The 21,662-nt window shown below is 29.2% G+C and overlaps 1 protein-coding gene and 1 long non-coding RNA gene across 3 annotated transcripts; one reads left to right on the top strand and one right to left on the bottom strand.

The window, feature by feature from the left end:
• The first annotated feature begins 616 nt into the window (after positions 1–616).
• Positions 617–20,825, top strand: LOC128385388 (uncharacterized). Of its 2 annotated transcripts, XM_053344247.1 has the most exons (18): positions 617–1,280; positions 2,903–3,304; positions 4,272–4,565; positions 6,829–7,010; positions 7,665–7,804; positions 7,872–8,017; positions 10,094–10,175; positions 10,778–10,931; positions 11,399–11,771; positions 13,500–14,129; positions 14,224–14,481; positions 14,738–14,913; positions 15,728–15,861; positions 17,736–17,878; positions 17,957–18,038; positions 19,057–19,210; positions 19,295–20,208; positions 20,621–20,825. In XM_053344247.1, the coding sequence occupies exons 1-17, from the start codon at positions 770–772 to the stop codon at positions 20,159–20,161; spliced, it is 4,728 nt and encodes a 1,575-aa protein (XP_053200222.1). In that variant the 5' UTR covers positions 617–769; the 3' UTR covers positions 20,162–20,208; positions 20,621–20,825. The 2 variants fall into 2 exon arrangements, with proteins under 2 accessions (XP_053200222.1, XP_053200221.1); XM_053344246.1 differs by having other exon boundaries at positions 19,295–20,825.
• Positions 3,074–4,062, bottom strand: LOC128385389 (uncharacterized). Its single transcript, XR_008324688.1, has 4 exons — positions 3,906–4,062; positions 3,682–3,813; positions 3,423–3,520; positions 3,074–3,282 (listed from the first exon to the last, which is right to left on the bottom strand). It is a non-coding gene; the product is annotated as an uncharacterized LOC128385389 (long non-coding RNA).
• Positions 20,826–21,662: the final 837 nt, after the last annotated feature.

Genomic DNA, 21,662 nt, shown 5'->3' with positions numbered 1-21,662 from the left:
GAGGATGATAAGGTGGGAAAGGTGAGAAAGAGAGAGAGAGAGAGAGAGAGAGAGAGAGAGAGAGAGAGAGAGAGAAGATAAAAATTTGAAGATTCTAAGTTAAGAATAGCAAAAAGTTATTCTATGGTTACATTCACTTATTTAGTGTTCATCTAAATACTTTACCTGTGATTTTGATTGTTACCTTGTTCCTATCAGTTACAATCATCAATTTAATCACAATTAACTTGATTCTCATCGGACAATTGAACAAAATGCTCTTCTAATCAGTGCCAATCATTGCAATCGGCCAACAAACTATAAAGTTAATTTAGTTCGAGAAAATTTAATCGAAAGTCTTTTTTTCAATATTACCAATAAGTGACAATTAGATTTAATCATTTGTGTAATTTATCATCATCTTAATCATAATCATCATTATATTATTGTGGATTGTTAATTGTTATTGATGGACAGAAAACAAAATGATGGTTAATTTTATCAACAATTAAAACAAATTTGTACCAATCAATATTTCATCAAAATTGAGAAATGAAATTTTCTAATAACAATTAACTTTTACAATTTATTATGTTATCTAACAATTTAGATTATTGTTTGATTATCAACAATTTGGCTAATCACTATGTTCACTGGAAGTGATTAAAATTTGTTTTAATTGTATGATTTAAGTTAAAACAGTTAAACGAGAAAAAAAAAATTCAAATTGTCTGAAATTAAGTTAATTCAGTTTTAATTTTTGTTTCCTTTGCTTTGTCAATTAATCATTATGACTATGAAATCAAATATGATTAACAACGATAATCAATGGATGTTAATTACAATTAGTTTATTACTTGTGAGTGTCATCAATGGATTATCATTATCATCAACATCATCACCAATAGTAAATAATTTAACAACAATAACAATTAAATTGTTAGATGAAAATATAAGAAATGAAAAAAATGATTCCTCTTCTCAATTGAAACAATTAACTAATTACTGTCCAACTGGATTTAGGGAAACCTTTATACGGACAATGGGTTATAAAACAAATGATCAATTATTGAGTAAATTGTCACAATTAGAGATGATGAAAGTTAATCAAAGTAATCAAAATTATTGGAGCCAATGTAATCACCATTGTCAATCAAATCCAACTTGTGAAGCTTATTTTTTTAATGGTAACAATTATAATTGTTATTTGATTAATTCCTCATTAGCTCCAGTAGTTAATTACAATTTACAACCAAACATCAACTGGAATTATCATAGGAAAATATGTTTACCATTAAGAGGTAAGTTAATTAACTAAATTAAATCGCAATTAAAACTGTAAGAAAAAAGAGAAGAAAAAAAAAATGATTAACAATTAAATACTTAATTTAAAAGATTAAAAATTTATTAGCAACTTAATTGTTGACTGAATAAATTGTTAATATTAAATCATTTTACTCACCTTCAATTGAGATGAATCAAATTGCTTTGAGGTAAACAATCAACTCTCAACAATTTAACATATAGAATCAAATCTGAATGATCAATTTTTTTCACCAAAATTTTTTATCAATCAAAATGTTCAGATAACAATCAATTGATTAACCAAGCAAATCGTAAGACAATTTAATGACAATCTATGTCTATGGAGTAATTGTAATCAAATGTAATAGTATATTAATCTAATTCAGTTAATGATATTAACGAAACCTTGAAATATGTTGATCAAACTTTTTTTTACACTTGTATTGATCAAAATCAATTCAATCAGAACACAATTAAGGTTTTAATTTTTTTGTTATCAATCGTTAAAGTTTTTTTTTCATTCAACATTTGATTTCTCACCTACAATTAAGGATTGATCATCTTTTTTTTGTATTTACTATTGGCTGTTAATCAATTGAATTGATAATATTAGATAAAAATAAAAGATTATCAATAATTTGGGAGGTTAACAATTAGATTTTGAGTTAATCTCAATAAGGTTAGAGTTTGATTTTTTTTTTGTTTTCGTTAATTGTTAGGAAAGGAAGAGGTTAAATTATTGTTTGATTGAAAATTATTTTCCTCGGAAGTGAAAGTAAATTTCAACAATCAAACAATGTTTAGTTTGTTTGATGTGAAAATGTGTTGAATGTATCAATGATTTTCAGATTAAAATGAAAATGCAATCATGCTAAATTTAGTTAACATGATTACCATTGTAATGATGATTACTTTTGATTCTCAATTGTCAATGAAATCAAAAAATGAATGTTTCTTTTTTTGGTTGAAATCAAAAGGGACGAACATCATTTCCAACTTGAATGGGAAAAAAACACATTCACTTTATATCAGGATGATTCCATTCATTAGTTTCATATTATCACCATGATATTGTTATGATTATTATGATTGTATTGAATTAAAACTTCCGTAAGAATTGGAGGAGAGAGAGAGAGAGAGAGAAAATCAAAATATTCCCTCTCTCTCTCTCTCTCTGTAGTTTATCCTTTCATCATCAATATGTTATTGTCATCAGAATCAATTTCTTCCGGTTCACATTGAAACAGGAACAAGAAATTACAAATAATGGAAAATCTGAAAAATAAAGAAAGAGAAAATCATTGAACAGATCATTTTCACTATCAATAAATTGTTGTCATTGTTGTTACCTGTTGAAGGTGTTGTAGGTGTTAATTGTTATTAGAAGTAAAAGCTCAAGTTCAATGAGCTTTTACTTTTTTTTTCTTCTTTTCAATTCTGTCGATCCATAGCTTTTCCTCGCTTTCGATTCCCGTAAATGTGAACAATTTTTTGTTTTTCCAAAATAATTTGGAAAATTTGGCAAACGGAAGATGGAAAATATTCAAGTTGATGATGAGCTTTTTAATCTCAATTGGAAATTCCGGTTAATCGTATTCTTGATTCTTTCTCTTTACAGAAATATCTTCGTCACAATCATCATCATCATCATCTTTATCATCATCACCTTCTCCTTTAACCAATTTGTCTTCTTCTTCCTCCTCGTCAGAACCATTGCCATTTTCATCTTGTACAGTTGATTGGTTTTTCGAGAAGGTGCCAAATAGCCAATTACATGGAGTAACCGAGAAACTATTGTATCACATTAAAAGTGAAGATGATTGTTTGATCGCTTGTTACACTGAGAGACAATTTATCTGTAGATCTGCTCGATATGATCATGTTAAATTAATCTGTGGATTATCTCGCCATGATAGAAGAACATCTCAAGAATCGTTTAGAAAGGTTCACCCCTCTTCTTCCAATCACCATCAAACTCATTCCAATTCAATGTCATATCTAGAGAATCAGTGTGTTCAAGGTATGTTATTTTCAGCAGAATCATCAACGTTGTTTTTTTTGTTCGTTTCTTCTCTACCATCAAGATAAAAATAAAATCCAAAATGGTGGTAGGATAAAAATTGCAAGAAATTACATACACAAGCCGTTAACAAGGGAGGACATGAATTGCAACCATTAAAATTAAATGATACCATCCTTAGCCTCCAATAGATTTACTCTCATAGACCAACACAACCTAGAATTGAGAGAAAAACCAAAATAAGAATTACAAATTACATAGTGAAGACAAAAAAAAACAAATAAATCTCATTGAGTAAAGACGATCATCAGCTGTTGAGTTATCATTATTTTCCAATTAACCTCAACAATATTTTCTACATATAAAAAATAATAAACCTTAATGATTAACTAATTTCGAGGTTGATTCCAAGGTTGTCCATTTGTTGACTAAACATAGAAAAACAATTGCCACCAAGAAAATAGAAGAAAAAATCCACAAAATTCATGGTTAAATTAGTTAATTAAATTCTGTAAATATAGAAAAAGAAAACACAATAAGAAAAAAACATCAAACGAATAATCAAACGAATCAACTTAAAGAATCAAATCAAATCACTTACAACGAATCAACAAGAGAATAAAACAAAGCCTATGTCCAGTAAACAATCGCAAAAAGAAACAATTAATTATTGAGAATTAAAAGAAGAACAAAATTTAATTAATCTAATTAAAAGAAACAAAAAATTCCAATTTAATTGTCACTTCGGTGGCGAAAGGATTAGAATACGAAAAGATACCGATCTCGATATCGATACTTAATTTTGTTCTTTTCTTTTTTTTTTGATTGTCTTTGTGTCTCTTTATTATTAACTTTGATTCCATTAGAGTTTAAATTAATTGTGTGATTTTATTTGATTACTTTTGGAATTATTTTCTATTTTTATCTGTCTAATTGTTACCTGTTTCTTTCTCTTTCTCTCTCATAGAACCACCTAGATGTACCTTTAGACGTTTAGATGATTATCAAGTGGAGACAAGTTCAACTTTGGTCAATTTAACTGGATTAACATTGGTTGATTGTGAGAAAAATTGTCTCTCTGAGAAATCATTTGTATGCCGTTCGTTTATTCATTATGAAGACTCAGGGTTATGTTTACTTTCACCCGAAGATTCAATGAGTCTAGGTGAAAATGGTATCAAAGATATCAAAAGTTTATCTTCATCAGCATCAACCAAAGGTGTTCCCATGAATCTCTATGAGAAGGCTTCATGCATCGATGGTAAGTACCATCATGGTTACATGATTTCCTAATGGAGTAACATTAATTAGTAGACCAACCAGTAATAATAATAATCTATTTCTCCTTACCAAACCTGTAATATGCTAATAATAATAGTGCAACAACTAATTCAACAATCAATAACATTGATTTAAGTGAACCACCACTGATTAGAAAGGCCTAAGAGTAAACATATGAGAGAGAAAAAGAGAAAAATTCTCTTATAAACAATTGTCAAGGTAAAGAAGAATAAGAAATCATTGTTAGTAGACTGGTTTTTATTTCTTTTCATTATTTTTGTTCTCCATCTTTTTTTTTTCTTTATATTCTATTCTCTCAACAGCAAAAACTACTATCAAACAGTTGGAATAATTTTCAAAAGTTCATATAGCTGCTAATAGTTTCTAAATGGTTAAAGACATTGATCTTCAACAACTACATGGAGAGAGAGAGAGAGACTTAATTGTCATTCCTTATGAGATTCAGTGAAACAAAAAGCAAAGTGTTAAAACTAATCCATTTTTAGGGTTAACCTCAAGCAGATTGAATATTCATAAAGATTGTCTTTCTCTCTCTCTCTCTCTCTCAGATGCATTTAGAATTTTAATTTTCTTCTTTGCCTGTGTCATTGTGTCTCTCTCATCATGTATTGTCAATTCTGATGATGATTATCTTACACCAAAGATCGTGATTAGATTTGATAATCTCTTACAATATCTTCTTGTTAATGAAATTTAACACAGGTAAACTTAAAGGGTTAACCATTTGTACTCACAATTATGAAATTTAGATCACAAATCATTATTACCATTTAGATAATTTTAATTGTTTCTTCCTTCACTTGATTAACATCATCACGTTAATCATAATATTAGTAAATTGTGATAATAGTTATTACAATTATTAGAAAGGTAAAAGATAAACATAGTTAATTGTTATACTTATTAGCTTGATTAACGATTTTACTTTATTATAATTACCAATTGTAGTAATAATAATAATTTAAATGATGATGATTATTATTATTATATTTACGTTTCAGTGAATAGATTAACTAACAATTTAACCAGAATAACATTGTTATATTATTAACAACTTGTTGATTTTAAATCATAAATATTACCCTAATTGTTACTATTACATTGAGTTGATAAGTTATCATTTACTAAATCAATTTAATCTCAATCATCAATTACTTGTTATCGTAATAACGATCACAAATTACAATTTAATTAATCGTAATTGTTGAAACAATTAAATAAAATCGTTTTTTTTTATTCTAATCTTCGACATACATGATTAACAGAATCCCTTTTAATTGTCCCACCAATTAAATCACTTTACACAGTTGATTAGTTGAATGATTAACAATTGTTGTCATTTCTTCACTTCAATTCCTCTTCCGTATCCTATTTAATTACTTACCTTGTATAGAATTGTTTGGATATCAATCAAAACAATTTACCAGAAAATTGATATAACTTTGTTTCCTTTATTACAATTTAGTAACAATTTAATATCTGAGTCCTTATTTAACACTATCAGTTAATTGTTATCATTATCATTTCAATCATATTTACAATTCAAATATCACCATCATTACAATTACTATGTTATTATCACAATTTTCCTAGATGGAAATTAAATATTAACTAAATTAACTTTAGTAACTATTGATAACTATTAATATTTAGCTGAGAAAATTAAATCATTGAAAACTAGGCGAGGTTTAAGTTAATTGCTATTATTAATGAGGCCCTTTAATATGAATCGCCCTGTGAATCCGGTCACAATTTAAATCATCATCTTGATAATCAATAATCCGAATCATCTAATACAATTTGATTAAGAATAATTGATTTTATGTTTTCATATTATCAAAGCTTTAATCTTAATCATTGTTGTATTTTTAATTACAATAGTTAATTTCATACTGCGAATTGTATTATTATTTGATTTAATTCCGTTCTAAAAGCTGATTTAACAAAATTAACAAAGCAAACAATTAACTTAATCATTTAAACAGGTTCCACAAGTTAACAATAACCATCATAATTTTAATTTAACTACAAACAATTACCATTTTTTTTTACAAAATTTCATATTATCAACAATTTAACAACAGTGAAAGTTGAATTAACCAGTTTTTTTGGTTACTCTTGATGTTTAACTTAATTGTTTGTTATTTTCACAATAATTACCATGCAAATTTAAACATTTCACTTTCAATTTACTAATAACAATTTAATTTCTCTATTTACAGTTACAATAAGTTGTGAGGCCAACGAAATGACGGCGATGATTAAAACCTCCGGTCCATTCAAAGGTCGCCTATTTACCTTGACACATCCACAAGAGTGTTACAATTTAGGCGCTGAAGAATCAGATAATACAATTGCACTTTCGATACCTTTACATGGTGGACAATGTGGAACCCGAAATTTAGTAAGTCAATTAACACAAGAGATAATTGCAAATAATTAACAATCATCATCAGGTTTTATAATCGTAATGATATCTTATCATTATCATCGCCTAAGGCAATAAGTACCTCTCTCTCTCTCTTTGACAATTTACATTAGGTGTTTATGTTTTCTTTTGCTTTTAATATGTTTACCTGATTAATTATTAGTTTTGATAATATTATCATGGATTATTTAGTTGATTATCATGATGATAATTATCTTACATTGAAATGTATTACTGATTTTCACCAGGTAGGATAAAATGATTAGTAAACATATGATTATAAATCCTTAATCGTGATATCTTAGGTGTTTTTTTCTCAATATAATTAAACTAATAATAGTTTACTTTTTCTTAATCACGATTCTATAAATTAAGTAAACATCTTTAACCAAACAGCATTTAGTTAATTGTCTGGTTCACATCTAAATTGTATTGCTTGGAGTTGATTTATGTTATGTTATCATAATTAACGATAAATTATTATACATGATGAGTTTTCCAGCATCAGATAAAAAATTTTATCGTCACAATCATCAAATTATGATGCTCACAATTAAGATAACGGGTTAATGAACATGAAATCCTTTTAAACCTCCCACTAATTAAATTATTTGTCCATTCAATCAACAGGGTAATGGTACTTATATTAACTCATTGGTTGTCCAACGACATCCGCTGATCTTAAGGGAAACCGATAGACGAATCGATGTTGTTTGTGATTATCAACAAATCACTCGTAAATTGCGAAGTGGTAAACAAGTTTCCGAAGGGTAAGTCAATAGGATTTAATCATCGTAAATTGTGATAATTAACACGTTTCACAATCTAATTTCCTAGCGATGCCATTGCAATGACTCAAGTCGTAACTGGACTCGCACCAACACCACCGATAAGATTACGAGTGGTCAACTCAACGGGGAACGAGGTGAAAGGCGTTGAACTTGGTGATCCATTGTACCTCAAAGTGGAAATGTTAGATGAAAGTAAGTAAATTAATTAATTACCATTAAGAAACAATTATCAACTATCAATGACACAGCCTTAATTAATATCAATTTAAGAACAATATTCTCAAAAAAAGTAATCAAAGTAAAGAAAAAAAAATAACCATGTAAATGTTTTGAGAGACTAAATTAATTGAGGAAATGATCAATTCATAACTTTTTTGTCTGTTGCTCTCGTTTCATTGTCAATGGTCAGATAACCTTCAAATGATGATGTTGATGATGTTTATCATCATTTTAGCTTCCTTTATCTTCATCATCTTAATCATCGTCTGTATAATTGTTACAATTAATTAACTTTGACAAGGAAGTTTTTTTTTCTTACTATGTCCATTTTCATTGCGTGTTTTTGTCACTACAGTTGGTTGAGCAAAACGTTGCTACCTTACTCGTTTAGTGTGGAGCTTCCTATTTCTTAAAAGCCTTTCTCATCTTCTTCTCATCATCATCATCATCATTTGTCTTTTTTTGTCCATGAAAACCGGAAAGAAAAAGGGAAAACTCATAAATAGACAGATAGAGAGAAAGTAAAAACTGTCGCAACTCAAGTTTTTCTTTGTAAACTAAATCAAATTAGATCAATTTAAACCTTTTCTCCATTGAACTTCACCATTAATTCATTTACACCTTAATTGTCTTTAGGTTTTTTTTTAAAAGAAACAATTATTATCCAATTGTTTGTCTACTATTTAATTGTGTCCATCACTACTTTAAAAGGTAATGACCGTTAGGGTAAATTGAGTAAAAGTTGATGTTATTATAACGGAAGCTTCTGCTCACCCTGAAGGTCAGTAGCAATTAAAGTTAATCACTGAGCAGTTGAAGAAACAACAACAACAAAGTTGATACAAATTAAAATGAAAGAGAGAGGGAGTGAAAGATAATATCCTTTAAATGTTTATCATCATCTTTAAGAAGAAGATGAATCTTAATCCTCATCATATTTTTCACGCCCTTTTGAATTTGACGCGTGTTTCCGAGTCTTTGATGAACTTTTCCTGAATATTTTATATTCTAAATGAGCTAAAAAACATCAGAAAAGGAAAACAAACTAAATTAACTTTTATTTTTCTTTCTACTTATTAATCATTTTAATTGTTACTCTAATTGTAAACAAACGAGAAAAAGATTTAGTTTCAAGTTTAAATTCATTTTAAATTTCATTTTCATCATAGGAACTAAAAGAAGACAATTAAAGTCACAACTCTAATTGCTAATTTATTTACAGTTTAAATCCGTTTTTTTCAACTATTGATGAAAAGGTTTCAACCTTAATCATCAATTGAACTTCCTGTTAATTAGTAAATCAACTTATTAACCGGAAAAGATGCTAAATGATAAAAACAAAGTACAGAAGGAGGAGATAAAAGATGATGATAATGATGCTCAAGGTGTGGTACTTAAAAAAGTTTATTGACAAAATTATCATCTCAATTGTATTATTATGAATGAACTTACAAATGCACTTATCATATGAAAAAAATTTCTATAGTAAATATTGACTCAAATCTATTATTATTATTGATCATCTGACTGAGATTTTTTTTCCAGTAGTGGACATTGGATTTTTTATGATTCTCTCATGACTGAATTTATACTGACCACTATTATTAAGACTATCAATCATAAATAAGAAGATGATCAATTTTATCTCTCTCTCTCTCTCTCTCTCTCTCTCTCTCTCTCTCTCTCTCTGTTGCTTTCTTGGATCAACACTGGTCAAGATGATGAACAATGTAAGATGATTAGAAATGAAGAAAAAAAAATAAGAATGAAGATGATGAAGAGCCTTGAGTTTGTACTTTAGCTGAATTATGATGATGAAAAACTCATAAATTTGCTCCATCATCTCCATCATTGCGATGATGAGAAGATGAATAATAAAGATACAATGTTGATCAGAAACAAATAATTACCATGTGAAATAATTTAGTAAACAATAAATCATTAAAACTCTTAATTTCCATTGATTTAGTGTACATGAAAATCAATTAAATTGTCTGATTAACTTAATTACTTTTTGTTTTTTTTTTCTTCTCTCACAATCAATATAAGGTGTCTTTGGGATTTTTGGCTCTGAACTTGTTGCCCGAAGCGGAGAGGGAAGTGAATCCGTTGTCTTAATTGATGATCAAGGGTAAGTTAATGAAGAATTTTTTTTTTGATTACTCAAATCAAATCAGCTGATAGCATCATTAATAACTGTTATCAAACTATCAATAAATTTACAGGAAGTTAAAAACTCCCATAGTCTGGTTATGATGATGATCATCCTAATCAAATTGATTGATAATTTAAAACAATAAGTTGATTAAAATGCTTCAATAGTATTTAAACTATAATGATTATGCAAATGGAAATCAGTTTCCAATGGTTAACAAATTGTTAACTATTTGATCAAAGTGATCCATCAAGAGATTAACTTTGATGAGAATCTTTTAAAATGATTAAGATGATAATGATGATGCTGTTGTTGTTGAATTTAAAAGTCCGTGAGACTTTCAAATTATATGATAAACGTTTTCCGGGGCCAAATTTGGTTACCTGGTTCATTTCTGTCATCATCATCATCATCATCATTTCACAATATTGATGAGAGGATACAACATGTTACTGTTGTTTTTATCTAATATAAAAAACACCTCGCGTTTTTTTTACTCATCCACATCATGGATGAGGATGATTTCCGGTTTCTCTTATATCTGATTCACTAAAGTGTCTTGGTTTTTTTTTCTGTAGCTGTCCCGTTGAGCCCAATGTATTTCCTGGATTAGAAAAGGCCGATCGGACATCTAAAGCTCTGGTTGCTCCATTTCAAGCCTTTCGCTTTGCAACTGACCCTTCAGTTAAATTTCAGATGACCGTTTCTTTTTGCCTTGATACCTGTCCACCGGTAAGGAATCACTATTAAGACTAAATCATAGCCAACACTCCCTTTAATTGTAAAATGTTGCTATTAAATTGCCATTATAAAAATATGATAGCTAATCAAAAGTTAATATATCAATCAAATTTGAAATGGCAATTTAATTATCATTAACATGCTCCTCACTCAATCCATGTGATTAAATCATTTATCTTAATCTCTGTTCATCTATAATGATTGTTACAAAACAATTAGTTTCACGATTGAATTAGATGAGTTAATTTAAATCTAGCGAGTAATTGTTATTAATACCTTTTTATTTGTACCTTAAACATGAGTAACAAATTGATTTACCCAACAATTCAAATTGATTGATTGATTGATTTTCTTTTCACTTTTAAAGTTAATGTTTTAATTTGAAGAAATAATTAGTTGAAATTAATACTAATCTTTTGTTACTTTTCCATTTTTCCTTTTTCTATTAATATTTAAAGGTAACTTGTAAATCTAATTTAACAACACCAACGACAAACGATCCTGATAATGTTAATGAATACAAACTGATTGGACGAACTGGACGTTCCGATGTATCATTTGGCCGTCGGCGACGTCGAGAAGTTGACCGTTCGGAAATTGACCGAGTTTATGGTTCACCTGCTTCACCATCCGACCAAGCAAAATCCCTTGAATCACTGGACGATGTCCGATCTGGTGACATATATTCAGACATCACAATGGAAACAACATTTTATATTGTCAACAATTTAAAATCTGATTCATCACTTGACGAATCAGCTAAATTGAAACATATCCGATCATTGAAACATCAATCTGATCCTAATCAAAAACGAGACATTCAAATCTTAGGTGAGTTTAATACAAACAATAATCTTTATAAACAATCATCAAGAATTATTATTAGAATGTAACAATTTACAAATATGAATACAATCAGATCTCAAAAGTTATCGTAACTTTTTTCCAACAGTTTCACTTATATCATCAGTTTAATTATCATTACAATCACATAGTCATTGCTACCATGTTACATGTAATTGTTATGTTATCCCAACGAGACAATTAAGTTAACTGTTATAAACCTTTCTAATTATGGTTGACTGTGAACAAAAATAGGTGTAATAATAGTCCATCTATGAAGTAACAACAGTAACAATTTAAAATTAAATACAAAGTATTAACTTACAACAATCAAGAGTTTCCTGATTTACATGGAACCATGAATATGATTATCATTAAATCTTAATGTTACTCTTTCACTAATCTCTCTCTCTCTCTCTCTCTCTCTCTCTCTCTCTCTCTCTCCCAAGTAACTTGTTAACCATAAGCATTGTTATCATTATAATCCCAATCTCATGATATTAATTATGATAATAATGATAATAGAGGAAGTGTTAAACTAAACATGAAAATTTGTTGTGTTACCTTGATGACCATAAAACATTATGATTATATGATGTTGATTATTATTTTCTTTGTTATTAATTTTTTTTATTGTTTTTAATTACAATTAGATCTACTTAATATACAATATTGTTTAGTTATGGTCACTTCCGTATAACAGATTATACATATTATCACAATTTAATCATCATCATCACCATGATGATAATTAAATCCATCCCTTAGGAATGTTGCATGATAATGATATCATATTTTTACCGTTACGAGAAAAAAAATATAAGTTAATTGTAATGATTAAGGAATTGAAGGATTAATTGTCATGATTATCTTAGTATCTTTTTTTTTGTGTCATTATATTGTTTTATTATTATCTTCCGTTTCTTTTTCCTGGTGACCTTGTGAATTATTATTATCCTTTATCACTAGTTGATAGTTTAGTTTAACTTGTGTAATTAAGTTAATCCAGTTGATTGGATTTTCCGTCAGGTTGATTAATCAGTAATGGTTGAGATTATTGTTGAGAAATTAATGTTTTCTGATTGAATATTTTTCTTTAAAAATGAAATTCTGCCTCAATGTTATTTACTTATTCTGGTCGTTGGTTGTTTATTTTTTGATTAATGTTAATTGTTGTTAACTTTTAACTGCAACGATTAACATGATAATTGTTTTAGATAATTAAATATGATTTGTGTTGATCATTTAGTATTCAGGGTTAAGTGCAGAAAAAGTAAAAGAAAAAACTTTTCTTCACTTATGATTATTACATTTTCTTTGGTTTGATATCGTACGATGACCTTAGGTCACTTTCTCTTTCTCTCATGTCCGTCATGTTTTAAATGTATTAACAATAATAGAAAACCAAAAGTCCGTGGTTTTCATGATGATGATAAACATGATAACCATGATAACCAACAATCAACAATGATTAATGAAACAACATTTGAATTAATAGTTTTTTCTTGTTGTTAAGAAGCCAAAAAAAAAAGGATTTAATTAAAATATTCTGATTGAATTCTGATCATTTTTAGTTATTAGATAAATTTTGTATCTAATTTTGGTTAGTTTAACTCTCCAAAGATTATCTCGATTGATTGTTACAATTAGTTGTCACTTCATCAAAGCTAAATTGTGATTAATTTGATTTCTCTTTTCTTTCCTCCATATCATTAGCATGTAATTCAACTGAAGTTCATTTTGAACTCCTTTCGGGATCCATGTTGGCCGCTAACGGGTACAAGATAACTCGAGACTTGGAACCCGGTGTTTGCCTTAAATTGTGTCTTCAAGATTTATCATGTTTATCGGTTAATATTGATTATAAAAAGGGAACCTGTTCATTCAATGGACAAAATTTACGAACCTCCGGAATCGATCGGAATCTACGATCAAGTCCATTTTTCAATTACTTTGAAAAAGTTTGCTTAGTTCGATCTCAAGGATCATCATCATCACTATTACTAAATACAACAAATACTACGACATCATCATCTTCATCATCATCAGGGTTGCCTTTATCATCTTCATTGTGTTCCAATAGGGATTGGTCATTTGAAAGAGTTCGTGGTAAAGAGTTAGTTGGATTACCTTTTGAAAAAATTGTCGTCGAAGCTTCAACCAGGGAACAATGTGAATTAGCTTGTCTTGATTATCAACCATTTAATTGTTTATCAGCTGAATTTAATTACCAAATGAATGAATGTCGATTAAGTCCTTACAATAGGTTTTCTTCATTGAATAAACAAGTTCGTCTGGAACCATCAACATCATTAGTTGATTATTTGGAAAACAATTGTGTTCAAGGTAAAATTAACTCTCTATTAATCTTATTAGACAATTAGTTATGAATTTCTTTGCATCTAATTTGCTATTTTCTTAATTTCTATCATTATAAAAGGTCCTCGATCATTTTGTAGTTGGAAATCATCCAAACAAAATCGCCTCGTTCTCTCGGACAAGACCTTCACCGCGCCCAATGTATCGACCTGTCAAGACGAATGTCTCAATAATCGTAATTTCATTTGTCGCTCATTCACATTTGATTCCCTCTCATTTACCTGTTCATTAAGTCACCATACCCGCCGGTCAGTTCCAGGAGCTGCCCTGCTCAAAACACCTTCATCAATTGTCAATGAAATATCAACATGTTTTGACGGTAAGAAAATCAATCTACTAAATAATTAACCAGTCAATTAATCACAAAGAAAAACTACTATCGAAAACCATTTAATTGTAGTAATTTTTTTTCTCTCTCATTGTTTGATTTCCTCATTTTGATTAACACAATCAAACACCGTAATTCAATTGCTCTATTTTATATAAAGTTGATTGGGTTGATTAATTCAATTGTTTACTTTTGATTTAGTTTTTCTTATTTAGTAATAATCTAATTGTTATACTTTTAATTACAGTATCAATTGATTGTGGACCTGATCTGATGAAGGCTAAGGTAACATCGAGTACACTTTTTCAAGGTAAATTATATGCACGGGAAAGGCCAACAAGTTGTTTTGTCGATATTGCCAATTCAATGGACTTCTCATTACCAATACAATTGAAAGGAGATGAATGTGCAACCGAAGAAGAGGTAAACAAATAAACTCTGACCTTTCTTTGACCTTTTTCTATTTTCGTTTCCTCTCTCTCTGACCTTGACCTAAGAACCTAGAAAATTGACCTTTCGTTATTTTCCTCCTCTCATTGTCATTGACATTATAAACATCTCCCTGTCTCTTGTGACCTCTTTACCTTTTCTTTCCTCTCCTTGACCTTATTCAAAGTAACCCAAGAATAACAACTGACCTTTATTGACCTAAAGCTGACCCTTCAGTAGCACCCAAACATTTTTTTAACCTTGACCCTGGATTCATTGACGACTATTTTATTTTCCCATTGACCTTTTCCCTTTTTCATATATGTAACTTAACCAGACCTCCCTAGTTAAATGTCAACTTTGTGTATCTTCAACAACTAACTAATAACAATCTTGACAATTTAATTAATTAGTTAACTAATATGATTAACAATCAAGTTGTACAATCTTTTTCCTTTCCCAGCAACTGTCAAGATCAATGAATGAAGATAACATTTTACCTTTGACATGATAATCTTCATCCTAATCATAATCACCATGATAAGAAAAACATAGTCACAGAGTCACACGAACTTTTTCCCATATAATTAATTGTTGTAACTATAATTTTCTTCTCGCCAACAATTAGTGATTAACTGAAATTAAAACTGATTAACATACAATTTCAATCAAGAATATTTTTTTCCCTATTCTCATAATCTTTTGTGGTTATTATACAAGTGACATGGATCACATTAAGCTGAACACAATTAACTAATTATTATTGTTTCTTTTTCTTTTCAATCACACAATTAACTGGACACAATAGTCTGAAGGAAATTTCATCAACACCTTAATCATTCAGAGTAATGATCATGTAATCACATCGGTGGATAAAGCAATCGGAGTGAGATGTTCATATGATGTTGGCAACATAACCGGAGAAACTGTTTTAAATATTGAGTGAGTATCAACACAATTAAATTAATCACAATCAAAAATAACAACAACAATCCTGTTAATTTCCCTCATCAACTGATTAATGATTATATACATTCCATAATAATAATAATTGGATTGAATTAACACTAATTATGTTATTAGAAAGTAGACATTTTTAATTTAGTTAATAATAGTTAGAATTTGAAGAAATTTTTACACAATTTCTATCATCATTATCATCATCTCTCATCTACTCAGTTCAATTGAATTTGAATAATTTTCTTCCTGGGAAAACAAAACCATTGTCATTAGTAAAAGGATGATAATAACGATGATGATGATGATGATGATGATGATAATGATTATATCTATTTGAGTTCAAAACAATTCAGTTAATGATTTCAGACAATAGGAAACTGACCTAATCGTTGAGCATATTAACTATATAATATATCATACAAGGGATAAAATGGATTCCGTGACATGATTAATATCACAGTCAATGAATAAAAAACAAAATTCATATGAATCCCTTGTTATGTTTTTTTAATCTTACTAAATTGTGGGAAAAAACTTGTAAAGAGAAAGAGAGAAAGAAAGAAAAAGATGATAACTGATGATGATGATGATGATAAAAATCTTAAGACATAATGAGCTGAATGCAAAGTAACACGATAATATACCTGCAAGAAGTAAATACAATAACAAAAGGTTAATACAAGTCGATTTTGAGCTTCTCTTACTCTCTTTCTCTCTTTTTCTTTACCTCTCTCTCTATTTCTCTTGCAAATTAAGACAGTCTTAGTAATTCTCTTATTCTTCTTTCTTCTTTTCCATCATCATCATCATCATCTTCTCCTTCTTCTCCATCATTTCTAAGGCCGGTTCCATCGGTGAATAACAAGAAAATTTCCTTGGAGGTAAAGAAAATGGTCTCAGGCAAAAGGGGATTTATACTCGTTGCTCGGGATTAAAGCGAAAGAGAAAAAAAGAGAAAAAGTTTCAGCTTTCTTCTTATTCTTTCCCTCCCCACATCATGATAATAATATTACTTAAACCACCACCACCACCAACAACAACACCAACCACCTCCTCTGTCTCACTCTCCACCCAAGCCCGTTACCATATTCATGCTCAATGTTAATTGACCTCGGGCCAAGTCCTTTACTCCTCTCTCTCTCTCTCTCTCTCTCTCTCTCTCTCTCTCTCTGAACATGTAATACCACCATAATCATCAACTCCATGTTATAATCTCATAGAATCAGAATTTTTTGTGGTGAGATAAACACTATCATCTCTTTGTAAAGGCTCACACATTCATACGTTTATCCTCATCGTTATTTTTGATTATTATCATTTGCATACCTTTAATATTACCTGTATCATTTTAACATCTCTCAAGCTTAGCTTAATTATCATCTATGTGTCCTCCCTTTGATTTGCTAATCATTAAAATCAACGTTTTTTTTGGCAAAGATAATTTTCTAGTCTAAATCATTAACATTAATCCGCTCACGGTTTTACTTTTTTTTAATCCTCTTCTCTAATCCTCAAAGATGAAAAGCAATTTAAGTCTATTTTGTATCTAATGATAATAATAACCATTTAAGTTTATCTATTTCAATGATAAATTGTTAAACTTAAAAGTTAATCAATTATAAGGTTTTAAAGGTTAATCGAGGATAATTGATTTAAATGTAAGTTGATATTGGATTAAGGATTTGACAGTTAATTTATTGCTTCTAATTCAATTCCGATTGTTACAATTTAATGCATCGAAAGATTAATCAATTGTTTTCAAGCAATTCTGTTAATATTTGTTGTTGTTGTTATTATGATTCTATGTTGATCTCTAATTGTAACAATTAATGAGCAACAATTAACTTATATCACAGTCAATTGGGATTAACTGATCGTGAACAAAATTCACCTTCCCTTCCGGATTTATCATTTCGTATCATGGATTTGAAAGGATTGGATAAAGACACTGTTAATCTCGGTGAATTATTGAGAGTTCAGGTTCGCATGAGTGATGAAGGTAAATACAATTAACTCACCTTTTTTTGTCGTTGTTACCAACAATTAACAATTAATCATTTGGTTTTATCGTTAATAGACACTTATGGTATCTTTGTCCGTAATTTAATTGCCAAAGATTCAACTGGAAACAACAATTTAACTTTAATTGATCAAACAGGGTAAGTAAAAGATTCCAATTGAATTAACAATTAAAAAATGAAATCTCTAAATTGTTCAATGTTGTTTACAGATTATCATTGATGATGATTCATTGAAATTCACTCATTGATTATGATTAATCACAATCAGTTAATCAACAAGTTAATCAAGGAAAAAATTTTATTTTTTTTCCTTCTTAAATTTTTCCTTTTTTCATTAATAACTTTTACCTTTAAATCTGATTGTATATTTACACACATGAGAAATTAGAAATTAATATTTTCCTGATTATCTGTTAGCTTTAATTTTGTCTGTTCAACTGTCATCAACAGATTAACTTGAGATTATTAATTAACAGTGATAGTCAAGATTAAATAATTATCATCATGAAATCATCATGATGATAATCAGTTGTTTTTGTGTAATACTTACCTGTCTTTTCATTGGATTTACCTTATCATGTAATTTTTGTTGTTGATAAAATTAAGATCATCGATCCTTTGAGAAGATCACCTTGAAAATGATTTAATCAAACTTGATGATGATGATGTTAATTAAGATGATAATCATTGAGACAACTATGATAATATTAACATGAGAGTGACATTGAATCAACTAAGGTTTACAGGTCATTGTCAGAGTTGTAGTTTTGCTTTTTGTTTTCTCCATCATCATCATTTTTCATCTTCATCTTCATCTTAATCCTTATCCTTCATCCAACATGATGATAATCATCAATGAGACGATTAATGATTCCTTAATCACGTTGTTGACTGAGTAATTTTGTTTATTTGTTTTTTTTTCAATTCTAAATTTGATTGTGACTTCCGTATGATTTATCCTTACATTCATGATAATAGTTTTAGTAGCTTAAAGTTGTTGGTCAATCTCAACGAGGTCATCACATTACAATGTCCATCACTTGTCAGGATAATTTATTAATCTTTCAAGATAATCTGTAGACTCTTGTAATATTTATATTGATGATTGATTGATAATCGTTAATCTATATATTTGTTGACCTTTTTCATATCTTAGATGTCCAGTTGAATCTAAATTGATGAAGGAAGTGAGAACCATTGATAAGAAAAGTAAATCATTGGAAAGTTACTTCGAGGCCTTTTCGTTTACCGGGTCAAGTACCTTGGAACTGGAAGCCGACGTTGAAACGTGTCTAGAACGATGTCGACCTGTAAGTTAATAACAATCAACTCGAATTAATTTGATAGCAATAAAGAATAATTAACGAACAATTTATCATCTTGTTTACAATTAGGTTCAATGTCAATTGGCCTCCGGGCGATCAGAGGATGATTATGATATGGTTGTTTCTTATGGGCGTAAACGGCGTTCAATTAAATCACGAAATCAATCAACTGGTCAACCAATTGACACCAAACGGATGAGTAAAACTTTATCGATTCGAGCATCACAATTTGGCCTTAATGGTGATACAACATCAAAGTTATTCGATGACGGAATTAACATAGGAAAATCTTATCAAGTTAATGGTGTTCTAATTACTCGAGCATCATCACCTTCGCAAATTAATTCAATCGCAAGGAAATCACAATCAACTGAAAACAATCATTCTGGCGATTCTAATGGTCATCAAGAAAATGATGATAACAAAGAAACATCATCTCGTTCATTGGCTTTAGAGTCTGATGTTGATTATGATTTAACTAATAATCATTCCAATGGTGATGTTAATCATGACAATTTGGCTAATGGAAACATCATTATTAATGGTATTGCAATTGAAGATGATCACTCAATGGTTAATTCAGTTGCTGCTTCGGCTGCTGTTTCTGCTGATAATATTGATGATAATGATTCTGCTACTGATGATGATGTTGATGATAATAATAATCATATTAGTGATAATGGTAACGATGCCGATGAAATTGATGGCGATTCATTGAAAAGTGAAACTGGTTTTAACCTTTTTGAACCAACAACGTTGGCAACTTTCATGGGAATCATGATTATCGTTCAAACCCTTTTATTGATTATCGGACTAATTGCTGCCTCAAGGCTTCGAGAATCTAATCAACAATTGCAACTCCAACAATTTCAACAGCATCAAGTTCAACATAAACTACAATCAACCGATCATTTTGTTTCCATTTACAAGTCATAATTAACAAATTGCCAGTTTATTCATCTTCAAATCACTCATTGTATTGAGTAAGAAAAACAATTCATCAATCATACAAACCTAATCATCCACCTACACAATTGATGACCAGGTCCGATCTTAATTACTCAGAGATTTTGAGATGAAATGAATGAAAAAAAATGATTGTTTGATTAATTTTAACCAATTGTAACATTTAATTTTATACATTAATCTCTTAATCACTTTCTCACTCTAATCTCTCAAGTAATTAAGTTTGAACTCGCTCATTACTTTATAATAATTAGTAAATTATTTAATTTTATATAAACTTCATCATTTCATCAATCAATGTGATCATCATCATTATCATCATTTGCCATCATCACAATCAGGCTGATCTCTAGAGCAAAATTTGATTAACAACAATCAACTATTGTAAAATATTTAATTTCAATCTCTCTTTCTCTTTCTCTCTCCAAGCAATTAACTGCTCTTAAATCAATCAAATTAATCATAATCCCATGAAATGAAACAATCAACTTGAAACAATCAACAAAGGACGAACCTGACCCTCCGAATTAGCGTAAAGGAAATGATTAATCAATAATCAATCATATTCATCACCATCATCATCATTTGTAATAACAATTAACTTATTGTCATTAAAATCATATAATATTGATTATCGATGATAACTTATTTACTATTAATCATATTAATACACTAACACAATCAGTTGAGGTGGGGAAAAAAATGAAAGTGAAAGTAAATAATGATAACAATCAACGAAATTTATTCAACTATTGACAATAAACAGAATCAAATTGAAACCTTAATTTGATACATTAAATTGATAAAACCAACAATCAAGGTCCATGGAAAACTGGTTAATAATAATAGATATCATTTGATGAGTGAGATGTGATTCTTAATCATGTTAAACTGGTTACACTGATAAATTATCATCTTCCAGAGGGATAGATGATGTTAATTGTTGATTAGGATGACTGAATGATGATCAGGGCGTCTCGAGGCCACATTGTATCACGGTGTTAGGTCAGTGAACTAAATTAACTTTAAATTTAACAATTTAATGACAATGTAAAGAGAGAGGCGATTCTGATAATATCAAAGGTAAGATATTTACACATGGATCGCAACTTTGCCTGGTCAATTTTGATTAACCATAATTATCATGATGATTAGGTGATAATTTATCACTGCAAGTCTTTGATCATTGATCAGATTAAAAGGGAAAGATGATCAAGCTGATCAACTCGAATTATTTTCTATTACTTTTTCCCTCCATTCACTTTGAGGGAAAAGTACAAATATTATGGTTCTATTATCATAATTGTCCATCACGATTGTAAATAAATCATCAGAATGTTTATCATCATCACAATTACACCTTCATCATCATCATCATCATCATCATACATGAATAAGAATTTTTTTTTCTTCTCTATCTCTTGTTCATCTTCACATGAATCACTTTTGTTGATGATCACATTGTGATACA

This window comes from Panonychus citri, unplaced genomic scaffold (genome assembly GCF_014898815.1).
Source record: "Panonychus citri isolate SS breed McGregor unplaced genomic scaffold, ASM1489881v1 Contig00049, whole genome shotgun sequence".
In the NCBI taxonomy this organism is placed as follows: domain Eukaryota; kingdom Metazoa; phylum Arthropoda; class Arachnida; order Trombidiformes; family Tetranychidae; genus Panonychus; species Panonychus citri.
Note: the sequence above shows the minus strand (reverse complement) of the source record. Positions and strands in the feature narration are given on the sequence as shown.

Excerpts from the sequence above, each read along its gene's own strand:
- LOC128385388 (XM_053344247.1), top strand. The coding sequence starts at position 770 with ATGACTATGAAATCAAATATGATTAACAACGATAATCAATGGATGTTA. Across the intron at positions 7,011-7,664 it reads AATGTGGAACCCGAAATTTA|GGTAATGGTACTTATATTAA; the intron begins GTAAGTCAATTA and ends TTCAATCAACAG. Across the intron at positions 14,130-14,223 it reads GGAAAACAATTGTGTTCAAG|GTCCTCGATCATTTTGTAGT; the intron begins GTAAAATTAACT and ends TCATTATAAAAG.